The sequence below is a fragment of the Apium graveolens genome, chromosome 10 (genome assembly GCF_009905375.1).
Source record: "Apium graveolens cultivar Ventura chromosome 10, ASM990537v1, whole genome shotgun sequence".
NCBI classification, from domain to species: Eukaryota; Viridiplantae; Streptophyta; class Magnoliopsida; order Apiales; family Apiaceae; genus Apium; species Apium graveolens.
In genome coordinates, this window is record NC_133656.1 from 235446849 (window position 1) to 235460867 (window position 14019).

General features: G+C 33.3%; 1 protein-coding gene across 1 annotated transcript; it reads right to left on the reverse strand.

The window, feature by feature from the left end:
* Nucleotides 1–340: 340 nt before the first annotated feature.
* LOC141689171 (G2/mitotic-specific cyclin C13-1-like) lies at nucleotides 341–2912 on the reverse strand. The gene is made up of 7 exons (XM_074493361.1): nucleotides 2429–2912; nucleotides 1779–2011; nucleotides 1535–1687; nucleotides 1388–1421; nucleotides 1150–1299; nucleotides 877–1011; nucleotides 341–782 (listed from the first exon to the last, which is right to left on the reverse strand). The coding sequence occupies exons 1-7, from the start codon at nucleotides 2762–2764 to the stop codon at nucleotides 711–713; spliced, it is 1113 nt and encodes a 370-aa protein (XP_074349462.1). The 5' UTR covers nucleotides 2765–2912; the 3' UTR covers nucleotides 341–710.
* Nucleotides 2913–14019: the final 11107 nt, after the last annotated feature.

Below are 14019 nucleotides of genomic sequence, written 5' to 3' on the forward strand. Positions count from 1 at the left end.
ACATCTTACTGGATTTTAATGAAAAATAAAATTAGAGACTTCCAATCAAAGTATCGAGCTTCAGTAAGCCAATACACATCATATTACTGGATACTAATCGAGAAGGCAAACAATCTAGACAACAAAAACAAAAGCTGCATGCCATGAGACTCAAACGTGCAATATAATTGTAACATTTAAATATCAAGTGATAACTACCCAAGAAATCGCTAAAATCACTGAAAGTCCATCTCTAATGCATTTGGGGCAAGATTATTGTTAACAAAAAATGGTTGGAAAACAATACACTTGTATTGATTCTTCGTTCAATACTCAAAAGATTGACTACTATTTAAGAAAATAAATGGTAACTAAATGTTCATTACCAACTCATGCCAGGTCAAAACTTCATACATGAGACACTGTCACACTAAGATCATGTAACTAGGAACTAAACAAGGCTAAATGTCAACATGGTTCCTTTCAAAGTAACGTAATATCCTGACCTGAATAAAGCCATTGTAATATTCACATCATGTATCAGTTGTATCATAAAGCTACACTAATCAGAGTCTTAGTGTTCACACGGTGCAACTTCATTTCAATTGAAAATCAACATAAAATCCCTCCATCAAGCATCTTGGTGGTTCAATCCAATGATACGTGCATTAGCTTTATCCACTTAGATAGTCTGAGAATCAGCAATGGCTTTTTCAGACACGAAATCTGCCTCAACATTCTTTAATATCAGCAAAGAACGAAACTGGAATCTCTGGACTTGTTAGTTCCGACACATTTTTGAACTGTTCCAAATAAGTGCAAGATAAATTAGCGTCCATATTTAGAAGTGATTTGTTCTATATAAAAAACAAAAAGCTAAATATACCATATATATACCTCATGTTGCGAATATTTCTCTCTAACTGCCTTTAATGAGCTTGCTCTTTTCCGTGATTGTAAATCTTGTATGATAAGTACACAGTCCTTCAAGTCAGATGCTTTGTATCCAGAGTATAGCTGCAAAGCAGAACTCTGCAACATATGTGCAAACAGTAAGAATAGAGAAGTTTCACAAATTCAGTATAATTTGCAATTAGTTACTTTCTTACTAGTTTAATAAACCATCTATTGAAGTAACAGAATTGCAAAATACATAGTTAGGTGCCATACCCAAGGATGCACTTTCGAATCAATGGTAAACCTTGCCAGAAATATTACAGATGCAGCTACCAAAGAAGGTAAAAACTTGATGCATTCATAATCCAGCAAACTTAGTTCTGCCAGGTAATACCCCAAGAACTGTAACTTCAAACTAGGTATCTGCAGAGAAGAACAGTAAATGTAAGTACAAACAGAAAAAGATACCATCTTCAACATATACAAATATAACACAAGGCAGAAGACTGGCCTTTTGAGTTTCTTGCGCAACACTGTTATATCTTCTGCAAGAACAAATCAAAAAGAGAAAAGTTATATTTAGTCACATAAAGAAAGCATACTAGAGATGCAATATATTAGAGATGGGAAGTAAAGATAGTTTGCTGTATGTACCAACCTAAGAAATGTTTTCAAAGTTGGATTTCCCATTTCAAATTTAAGCGATTTGAGAACATCAGCTTCCATTTTCACAACCTCTTCTTTGGTGTATGTACTATCGGTAATATAACAAAAATCCTCAACATTTGGCGGCTTGATTTCTTCATATTTTCTATTCATAAACCACAACATGCATTCATAAGAACAAATCATCATATTACTATAATAAAAACAGACTATAAAAAGACATATTAGATGCTTACGAAGCAATGAGCATTGAAGAGACACCAAGAAGCTGAAGCTTCTGCCTATTCAGAACATTGACCGATAAATATCTATCAATGTACGAAATGGTCAAATACAAAGTGTCGGAAAGAAGCTTGTACTCCACCGCTACCTCAACCAACCAATCCACCAAAATTGCTCTCATGTTCACAGTCACATCTTTCTGCACCTTTTCAATATAATTTGACAACGGTCTTCTCTTTGTTTCCGCCTAAACAAAATTTAAACATGACATCAATTCAATTCAAAATTTTTAACTGTAAACTACACTCTAAACACAATAAACCAATAAACAATGCAATAAATTCTACTTCTTGAATTGGTAGGCAACTCAATTAATGAACAACTAATCCAAGCAAATTCAACTTCATGATATCGCATTCTCAACAAGATTTAGTCTTTATATAACAAGATTAATCATTCTACTGGACTAATTCATTCCATAACTTCAAATGTCAACCCCAAAAGCCCTAATTAAAATACCAAATCACAAACCCTAAAAAATCAAGAAAACTAAAACCCAGAAAATAAATCAATTGAACTCACAAACTATCAACAACCCACTTAAATTCACAAAAAAATAAATAACCCCAACAAAAAACAATCAAAAGCCCCAAATTAAACTCACCTCCATATTACGAAGATACTCATATATATCAGCAGCATAAGCAGCACACATCTGCGGGTCACCCAAATCCCCATCAACATCAAAACCCAACCCGGATTTCTCCTCAATTTCAATCTTCTTCACACCTTTCTTCCCTCTCTTCTTGACCCGACCCGACACTTTTTCCAGGTCGACCCGCAACTTCTTGCTCTCCTTTGCAACGACGTCGTTAACACAATTCGATGAAATCTCACCCAACACTGTGCGTTTCTTGGTAATGGGTTGTTGCAGTTCACACAGAGCAGCCCGTTTTACTGCGAGTCGGGTCATTCGGACACAATTTTCTTGACCCGACATTGTGAATTGGAAACTAGGGTTTAGAGATCAGAGAAATGTAGTGTGTGTGAAATGTTGAGGGGAGAAAAGGGGTTATATTAAAAAGGAGAGAGATGTGGCGCCATTTTGTTTTGGGTTTGAAAATTTTTACGAAATGTTTTTTTCCGCTTAAAAATTTGATTTTTAGTTAAATATTTGAGTTTTGGTGTGGTTAAATTTGGAGTGTGTCAGTGTGTGTCGCAAATGTTTTGAAATTTGCCCGCTTTCGAGGCCAAACTGCGAACACTTTCAGAGTCAGACGAAACTTTTGTACAAGACCCGCCAAGTGTATTGAAAACTGAAAATCGAGAAGATTTTTGCGGATTTTAAGAATTTAAATATTTGATTTTGGATCTAGGGTTGTCCCGTCAAAGAATTTAAATCATTTTTAAAATGTGAAAACAGTTCATTCGGATTTTTTAAACAAAATGAACATATTCCAATCAGGATTTAAAATATTTTTTTAATATTTAACATTAATTCCAAACAATTTTTTAAGTGAGTGTTATTCAAATTTTTATTGACTTTCAAGAATTTTTAAAAACTGATTTTGTTGATATTTTGTAATGAATTTTAAATTTTTCAAAATTTCGCTTAGATCCCATAGATTTCAAAAAGTTGTTTGGTTCTAATTATTTTCAAGTCATGTTCAATTTTAATTCGTTTCAAACTCAAGCCTCGTGTTCGGTTGATTTTTTTCCTCGTAGCTAGTATCTTATATCCACGAGATATTGGTTTTTTATACAGGATAAAGTGGTTATGTAGGGTGTAAACGAGTTGAATCGAGTAAAACACTACAAGACTCGAGTTGGAGCTTGATTTAACAATTCGAACTTAAGCTCGAACTCAACCGAAGCATAAATTCTTAGGTCGAAACTCGTTGCGATCAAAAAAAATCAATAAGTTCTAGTTTAGCTTTAAAACTCAAATCAATTTAGAAAAAACTCTAATGCGACAAATTCAGCTCAAGTTCGACTCGATTAGACATGTAAAAAACATATGTTTATTAAATATTTATATAAAATGTATAAATAACATAAAAGTAATAATACTAATATAAGTTTGTTTGTTCCCATGAATCTTCCAAGCCGAGTAATTTAAAATTCGAGCACGGCTCGGTGAATTATTGGAATAGCACGAGCTCAAACAAAATGAACCAAATTTAAATATTTTACGAGTGGAGTTAGAGTTAATCACGAACCATACGTTTGACTTATTTTACACCCCTTATGAAGCATGTGTTCCAATAATCAAATATCATTTTATCTGTTTTCCTTTTTTTATAAATACATGAAAATATTTAATACGACATTAAATTAATAACTCAAATAATATAAAATAGTTATTACACTCTACCATCGTAACTCGACTTATGATTTCAATTATTTTTCATTCTGATAACAATAAAGTGATATCAAGAACAATATATCAACCGATACTCGTATAATGATTTCGATCCCGTGTCATTAATTATGACAATCAAATGATCATTCATTGAATTTAAACTCAACTTTTTGTAGACTGTACGAATTATTAGTGATAGCGGCAGAGCTGAAGATTCGTTCGTCATGTACTTTCGTATTTTGTGTCATGAATGACTAATTCAAACCTGAACGGTTAAGGACTCGTTTCGTGTTCTTGTACTTTCATTTCGTGTACGTTTCACGTTATATTTCGTGTAATTTAAAATTAATAATAAAAATAAAGATAATTATAATTTATATTTAAATATTTTGTTTTTACTAATCGAGTTTAAAGTCAATAAGTCATACAAACTCAAGTGCAGTCAAGTCTTGTAAAATTTGAATTTGAATATGTTTTTGTATCTATTTTTTGTAAAAAAATATACGTAAAATATTATTGGAAGATTTATTTTTTCATGTAATAATAATAAAATAAATATTTAAATATAACAAAAATGCTTCCCTTTCTTACTCTTTTCAAAGCAACTTCACTAGTCTTTAAGCTGATGATTAAGCATTCTCATTTGTCAAATGCAACATTGAATCCTCTCTCTGTGAATTGACTGACACTTAGGAGATTCACTTCGAAACCAGCAACCAGTGCTACATTTTCAAAAATTAACTTGACATATCCCATAATGAAACCTTTGTTCTTGTCTCCAAAAGTCACTAACGGGTCAGCCATCTCCTCAAACTGTGATAGCAGGGCCTTATCACCTGTCATATGTTTTGAGTATTCACTGTCTATGATCCATATGACTTTCTTCATTTTTCCCTACACATATTGAAGTTCTTCAAAGATTTAAGTCCCTCTTACAGCTTCCACAAGTTTGAGCCAATGATCCAATGAATAACCATTCAAGTAACCAACACTTAATCTTGAAAATCTGTCAACCTTAATGTTCAAAAAGTGCCCATCCTTAGAAATTATGCTCATCCCCTTTGCCTTGATATCATTTGATATTTGTTCAAATATGGCAGTTTCTACTGCATACTTCCTATCCTTTTCTTCTTTTTTGGCCTATGTTTTTGCTCTTCTTTCATCTTTTACTTTTAGCCATACACACAACATAGCCCTCCATGCTCTTGTACTGGTGTCCTTATCCTTCAACAAGCTAATCACCCTTTTGATTTATGTGTTTGAAAATGTGTCTATTAAATCCTTGCCAAGTAAAGTGTAGAGCCTTCTTGATAGTAAATTCTAACTTTCCTCAATGAAACAACCCAAACTTTGACCATTTTTCAACTAATTGTTGAAAGTAATCATCATATGTGATTCACCAATTTAGTGGAAGAAAATCAGTTTATCAAAACAATTTCAGATAACCCTTTTCCTCAACTTACAGCTTCTTTGATTTTCTACCAACAGATTTGAAATGAGTTTTGATAGGTGGCTTAAATGAAGGTAGGTTTGAAATTTTCTTAAAAGTGGTTTGGCTGAAGGTGATTGGTATTTTAAGGAGAGTATTTACAGTTTGTTTATACAAAACTTTAGGCGTAAAGGTTAAAGGTGGTTGAATGTTTGAGTCTTTAGGTTTAGGGGTCTGATTAGTTTGAGTTTGGATTTGTTGAACTTGGACACCTTTCTTCTTAGAATCCCTGTATCCCTCATTCTTATTTCTTTTCCAATCTCCCTTCTTGTCATCTTGACCTCTCCTCTTTTCATGCACCTTGCTTCCAGCTGCCTTAGAGGATTAAGTTGGATTTCAGCCAGAAGGTTTTTGATCATCTTTCTTCTGCTCATCATCATCCAAATCATCCTTGGCGTTGATTTTTGTTTGAGACAACATAGTTTCAACATTTCTTAAGTATCTCCCCATAATCTTTATCATCTCAATGTCATCAACTATCTCGTTCTTCTTAGTCTTCAAACAAGTCTCAATGATCATTATCAACTTCTTATTTGCCATGATACATTGTTTTGGAATCTGGAAATGTCTGCAATGTTTGGTAGTTGGACAAATATTTGCCACTCCCTTGCTTGATTGCAGATATGCTTCTGGAAAAGCGGCTATTTGAGCAGTTTTCAATTTAGTCAGCAAGAGAGTGTCTTTAGGAATCACTCTATTTACTTTGTTAATCAGAATGTCCTGTTCAGATTCCCTCCTTGATGTGAGAAAATTTATGGACACATGTAGACATCTATTTACACAAGAGTCATTTATGTTGACCACAACTCTATTTTCCTTGACACCATCTTTGGTTACTATCATAATCACCCTTCAGAAGTTAATAGTCATGTCTAAAGCTTTCTTGTATGTGAAGTGATTGTTGGATAGAGAGTCCCTAAGAGCTTTTAGCAGTTGTTCAAGTTTATTGCTCATAATTGGCCCCTCGGCTGCATGGATTAGCCTCTCCATCCCAACATCAACTTACCGTTCATGATCCTTTCCCTTAGCTTTTTCTAGTTCCATTTCATTAGCTTTCTTGATTTGAAGTGATGATTTTAGCAACCTTTCATCTATCTCCCCCTTAGTTTTAGTAACAGGAAAAATGAGAGGTGAAGGTATTTCAGGCCTCACAGCTTCAGGCAGGGCTTGTAATGGAATGTTGAGTGCACCCATGATAGCTCCCAAAGAAACTGAATTCTGTATATGTCAGCTTGTTGACTCTGCACCAAAGCTGTGAGTTGAGAGACTTGTTTTGTAAGAGAGTCACTAGAGTCTTGAAGAGTAGAGACTTGTTGTTGAAGAGATTGGATTTGTAGATTGGTAGAAGTGGATATTGACTGTTGTGAGCTAGAAGGCATGGTAGCACCAAATGTGGCTTGGACAGATACACTCCATTAACAGAGCTGAGGGCTCATATCTGCTTTGATGGAGTTGATTCAACTTGAGTCTGGTGTCATTTGAATTTGCAATATGTTGTTGAACCACCTCATGCAGAGTCACGAATGATTGCCTTAGATTTTTGATACTTGTATCCACTCTTGTTAGATCAAATATTGTCATCCGTTATGCAAAGGTGTTAAACCTTGTTTTGATCTCTATATGTGAATGTATAATCTCATCCATCTCCTCCCTCGCCATTTTTCTGATTTTGTCTTGATGACCAGTCAAAGTCACTTGTAGTTGTAATATTTGGGACATATCGTGTAATTATTTTTATTGATAAATAATTATTATGTGATTATATTGTGATTTTTGGTGAATTATCTGATGATTGGTGTTGTTATGTGGATGTTTATATGTGGTAAAGTATAAGTAATTTAATTTTATTATGTTCAGAATAAAATATAGACAAGTAAGGTATTTTTTCTGGTAATTTTTAGAGTGTTATATGATTTTATATTGATTTATGAATTTATTAATTATTTTCTGAATAATTACAAATCATTTCCTAAAGTCGGAAATCGTCCAACTTCAACCGTTTTTACGTTTTTACAACCCAAAACTCTTCCGAAAACTCCTTCCTAACCTAATCTTGTAATTCCGGACATTTTCCGTATTTTGACATTTTTGATCCGGATTGCGGTTCGACCCGTGCGCGGTCCGACACAAAAATTTCCAATACGATAACCTTTTTCTATAACATTATCTTCGTATAAAAGCGTTTTATAAAAGCCCAGTTTTGATAATTATCCAAAACAGGATAATAATTATCCAAAATAGGATAATGCTTATCCAAAACGTTATCCGATAAACCGTATATTTTTGATATATGAGATTTTTTGATTAAATCATATTTTATCTTTTCGTAGTATGTGTAATACTATCTTATCCTTATGTAGCTATAAATAGCCCTTACAGTAATTTGTTCAAATAAGCATAAACAAACACAATTCCACCAATCCAAGAACACTCTCTTCTCCCCCCCTTGAAGAACTCTCCGCCTAGCTTAGAAAAAGAAGAATAAAAATTCAAGAAACCAAGCTACACTCCTCCCCCCCTCCATTTTCTCTCATTTCGGCTAAAACAGAGACAACAACTTGAAACTGCTCTTTCTCCTTCATATCTCACTCAAATTTAGTGTTCTATATCTCATTGGAAAGGTCTTGAGATGATCTACAACTATTGTTTAGAAGCCTCGTCCATAAAAGTATGTCCAGGCCCTCGTTTTTCCAGTTCTTTCAAGAGGACTAATTGTAACTCCGAAATTCTAACTTCTTTCTTGAATTCCTTTTCAAGTTTGATCATGATAATCATAGATCAAGGTATCATAGTGATCATATAAACTCCAAGGAAGGTATAACAGATCCAAACCCTAGCTTAACTTTGAGTTTTGAAGCATGATTATGACATGGTTATCTAAGTAGTTAGTATTAGTTGTTTAATGGATGATTTATGCATGATAATGGATATAAGTGGATGAGTAGTTTGAAATGGCCTTGGTTATGAGAAGGTTTTGACTTAAAATGATGTTAGGAGTGAATATCTTGGAATATAGTTTCTTGGTTTTTGTTTTGGGATAGGTTTAAAATGGGAAAGCAGGTAAACGTAGCCGTCGTAATTCCCGATTTCTTTTAAGCTTAACTTGCACTAGAAACTAGGCATGCGAACCCCTCTGATCATATTTTACCACTTCCATTATTAGATAGGTTGTGTTTTAAACTTCGTTTTGATACGTGGTTCGCCTAAATCGAACTTACGGTTTAGGAAAAAACGACCGTTTTAGTAAACAGCGTTTCACGGAGATATCACCATCAAACGCCGAACTTGCAAAATATTTTCAAAAATTGTAAAAGTTTTGTTGGTCCCGAAACTTTTTGATAACCTGTACGGGATAGTAAATAAGAGCCTCGAGTTGGAGTTTCCTTAAAAATATTATTTCTCAATTTAATAAAATTAGTGGAGGTGAGGGTGGCGGTGCGTGTTTATGCGTGTTGTTGCATGTTGTGTTGGGTTGTGTTTTGCTTCAGAAAAATTCAACTTCCGTTGGGTTACGATTTAAAAATTCTGATTTTGAGTATCTCTTAAAAAAATATCAAAGTTATAATTTCTCTTTTATAATTTTCGAGATAGAGTAGTAGTTAAATATTTATTCTCGGGATTATTTGGATTGCGTGATTGGTTTGGACTGTGATTGCTAGATTGTTGAGACGTCGATTATGTTTCGACGGGTAGACCAGTAAACAGAGGAGGTGCTGCCCGATTTTTGGAAAAATTAAATTCAAAAATACTGGGACACATCATGTGATTACTGGGATTACTAGTCGAACGTATATACGTATATAATTATAAATAAAATATTTTATAAATATTCGATAACCCTATTTTCTGAAACAAGAGTGTTCGTATATTTTGACTATGATCATCAGACTAAGTTCCAATTGTGCGAACCTTAATTGTTATGTGTATGATGATAGTACATATAATTTTTATCGGGTTTTGATATATTTTGGGTATAACTGATAGCGAGGATATGTCAAGCATAACTGGTTGTCTAATATAGAGTAGTTCGACCCTGTAGGTTATAGTCGGAAAACAGAAAATTTACGTCAGACCAAAGATAGCCTAGTGATCAGTCGACCAGCTCAGCGAGGTTCCAAGCAAAGGATTTAAGTGTCGAAGTCGAATCCAGGATAGCCTACTAGTAAAGCGATAAAACCGAGCGTCCAAGTCAGTCCAAGGTCAATCGATATTAGTTGTAAAGCTCTGCAAGGCAAGTACCCCTGAACAATCTTTTACTGTTCAATATATATGAATAATTGTTGATTTAATTTATGTACTCGAACAAAACGTTTTAAGTCACGTTTCCCCCGTGTTTGAATATGTTTTATTAACGTGCGTTTCGAGGGGAAAGTGACTTCTGAAAATGCCTATCTCTAGATTGTGATTGAAATTGGAAAGATTTTGGAAAGTGTGATGTGATATAATTGTTTAAAAGAGATAGGTATTATTGATTTTTAGAAACTGGATAAAAACGGATCAGATATTGGATGGTTGCGTAAGAGGCCCGTAACGACCCAACGGGTTTGCGTAAGAGGCTAAGTCGGTTGCACGCCCTATTTAAACCGCTTAGTCCACCGTGACAGAAACCTAGCTAGTCTCTGAGTTCCGGAACAGGTTTGTGGTGGGATAGACTGATCAGTTGTCCCTAGGATTCGTCCAATTATATATTTGATTTTGATTTAGTGGTTCTCATAACGGAACAGATGTTTTGTGGTTCCAGTAACGGAACAAGTGACTGAGGTTCCAGTAACGGAACAAATGGTTTTGGATCCCCGTAACGGGACAAATGGTTTTATGGTTCCTGTAATGGAACGGAAGGTTTGAAAATGAAAATAACATGCTAAAATTGAACTTTGGTATTTATGCACAACACACGACTGTTGATTTTGTTTTACAGAGCATGCTAGTTTTGATATCCAGTTTATACATATTTTACTTGTTTCTAACAAGTTATGAATTCAGTTTCTATAACTGTTTTGTCATAAATCATTTTACTTGTTATTCATATAGTGGTACTGTTGAGCAATTGATTGCTCACCCTTACAGAATATTTATATATGTATTGCAGATGCCTAGGAGATTCTTCCGCGATAGTCAGGGCAGATTTCCAGTTTCTTCCGTGTCAGGCTCATCTGAGGTGGTTGTGTTGGACCAAAGATGGTCTATTGAGTTATTGTATTAAGTTAGTCGCGTCAGGATGGTTTGTTGTAAGACGGATTTGTTATAGTTGTAACTTAATTCATACTTAAACCTGGAAAATGTCTTGTTAAAGGGGTCGTGGTTACGTATAATTAATGATTTGGATTATATTATGTTTATTGTTGTTGGTGGTGACGTCAACTCATGACCCCGAGGTTGAGGCCGTCACAGTAGTGCTTCACCAAAAAGACGAAAAACTTTGATTTGAGCCTTGTAGACTTCAATGAATGCATCATATACTTCCCGTGGAGTGAGGGTCTTGGTATTACTCTCTAAAATGGTGACATATTCCTCTCTAAACCTTTACAAGACCTCATCCATTTCCAAAGTAAAGTCCTTAGAGAACCAAGCATCCATATTATCATCCTGCTCGACTTCGTTCACTATCTTCTGCTTTTGCTTCTCAACATTTTCATTATAGGATAGCAGAATGATTTGACAGCCTTGATTGGACACATCTGTAATGAGCAGGTGTTGTGTGATATTGGCAAGTCCAGAAAGTTGTTCAACCAGAAGGTCATCCATGGTGTTTATTTGGGATTGAGCATTCTCTAGTCAGTGTTGAATTAGGTGAGAGGATTGTTGTGTGGGGTTGGATGTTGAAGGAATGTTTGTAGGGTTTGAGGTGGAGGGTTGGGGTTCTTGAACATCACCTGTGACAGAAGCCACAATTGGACTCATAGTAGAAAATGTGGTTGTGACAGTGTGTTGTTCACCAACCATGGGAACCTCCAATTGAATTGGAGGGGATTTGATCAGGTTACTGTCATGTACCATTGCCTCAAACCCTTGCTCATTTTGTATTGAGCTTGCACTTGAATGTGCTAAACCAGCTCAATTATGAGTGCAATTTCAACCGGGGGTTTTAGGGGAGTGGTTCCTGTAAAAGAAACCTACAATTGAAATAAAGAGGATTTAGATAGCTCCCCATCAGGAGTAGTACCCTCAAACCTTACAACATGTTGAACTGGTTAATTTTATCAAATTATTGAGCAATATATTTTTTAAATATTATAAAATGCATTGAATCAAATGCTACAATATAGTACAAATATAACTTTTATTTGATTAATCCAAAATATTAAAATAATTCAAATATTTGTACAATATAATCCTGATCAATGAATATTGCTTATCTAAAAGATTTTTTTAAAAATCTAGTTTTTTAAAGTGAAAAATGAAAAATAAATCAATTCAATATATCATCGTAATTTTAAGAAATCTCGTGAGATCTCATATCAAATTTTGAATGTTTTTGAAATCGGGACAAGTCCCTATAATAATATTGCGCTAACAGTGAAGTTAGTAATTTTAATACAAATAATTAGTTGACTTGATCCTATAAAAACCTCAAACACATTAATTTATATTAATATAATATATTAAAAAAAATCACATTATTGGTAAAATATTCTCGTTGAGCTTATAATTTAAATTACTAAACGTAGAATGTGACGATATTTTTTGGACAGGTCATGAAGTTTAATTTCGAGTATTTTTTTTAACAATGGGTCAAGTTTTGATTTCAAATTCGGAATAAATTAAAATGCATTGACTCATTATAATTGCGAACTTCTCTAAATATGTAATACCGATATAGATTATTTATATATAAGCGATTTTATTTTCAATATTTTCTTTAAAAATTTTATATGTACATTTTAATTACTTTTTATAATTAAAAATATGTTAAAAATATATGAGATATATTTTTAAACTAAAAAAATGATTAATAAATAAGATAATGATCCATTTATGCACTATGCCTAACTATATATCTGGAATTCAATTCTTTAAAATTATCTGTACAAATATTCAAGTGACTATTTTATTTTGCGGAATTCAAGTAACTATCTTTAAACTTAATTAAAACCTAACTATATATCTGGAATTCAATTCTTTAAAATTATCTGTACAAATATTCAAGTGACTATTTTATTTTGCGGAATTCAAGTAACTATCTTTAAACTTAATTAAAATATTAATTTAACACATTTATATATTATGTGTATGGTAAAAAACACATGTGACAGTATGATGTGCTTGCATGAGGTTGTATAGGTGAATGAAATATCTCGAGTTCGATTCCCACAAACCACGTCTTTTATATAAATATTAAAAACAAATTGGTCAATTCAATGAAACTTTTTAATCTGAGAAATATTATCACCTTGTTATTCTATTATATGTAAAAAATATGTGATTACAATTCATGAAAAATCATTACAAAAAGTATAACATTATCCATGACAATTCATGACAAAAAGTATATCATTATATGTAGAAGATATGTTATTACAATCCATGGCAATTCATGACAAAAAGTATAGTATTATCCATGGAAATTCATGACAAAAAGTATAGCATATAATGTAACTGATAGCTACCTCTGTTGTTTTTCCAGGAACTGACATATATTAACATATCTTACATTTTTGAACAGAAAGAAATTATCTATTATCATCAAATACTAATGGTAAATATTGATTGAGTAAACACTAGTGACGAAGTGCTAATGACAAACACTGACGACATGTATGTTGATGATAAATTTTGAACTCTTTTTCTAACATCATCAACTATATCTAGCAGAGTTTTCCTTGTATTTGAGTTGAGTTTATTTATCTTTATCGGTTTTAAAAAATGGGACATAAAATGTTAGTACCAAAATATTTCGATGTTGTTATACACCCAATTGTGGCCAGCTCAAATATTATTAGTAAGAAAGTATTAGTAACATGACTTCCTCGAATCATTTTATTTTTTGTCAAAAGTTGATTTTGTTTATGCCTAAAATACATATCATTTCTTATACCGACGAACCTATAGTATAATTTCGGATACAATCAAGTCAAATAGGTATGATTTTGTGTATAAAGAGTTTTATCAGATTTAACTCAAATTTATAATTAACTAGGCATTTGAATTCAGACCTACTCAAATTAAGATTATCGGGTATCGCAACATGCATGATTTAATACAACAAAGAATGGTGTAATTGGCTCATCTATCTCTCATATATATATATATATTGTTGGACTTGCTGAGCAGGCCTAACTCCATATTAGTATGATATTGTCCGCTCTGGGCGAAGCCCGTACGAGTTTGTTTTTGGGTTACTCCCGAAAGGCCTCATACTAATTGGAGTTGCATGGCTGCTTATATTCTAGCAAACTGTCCCTCC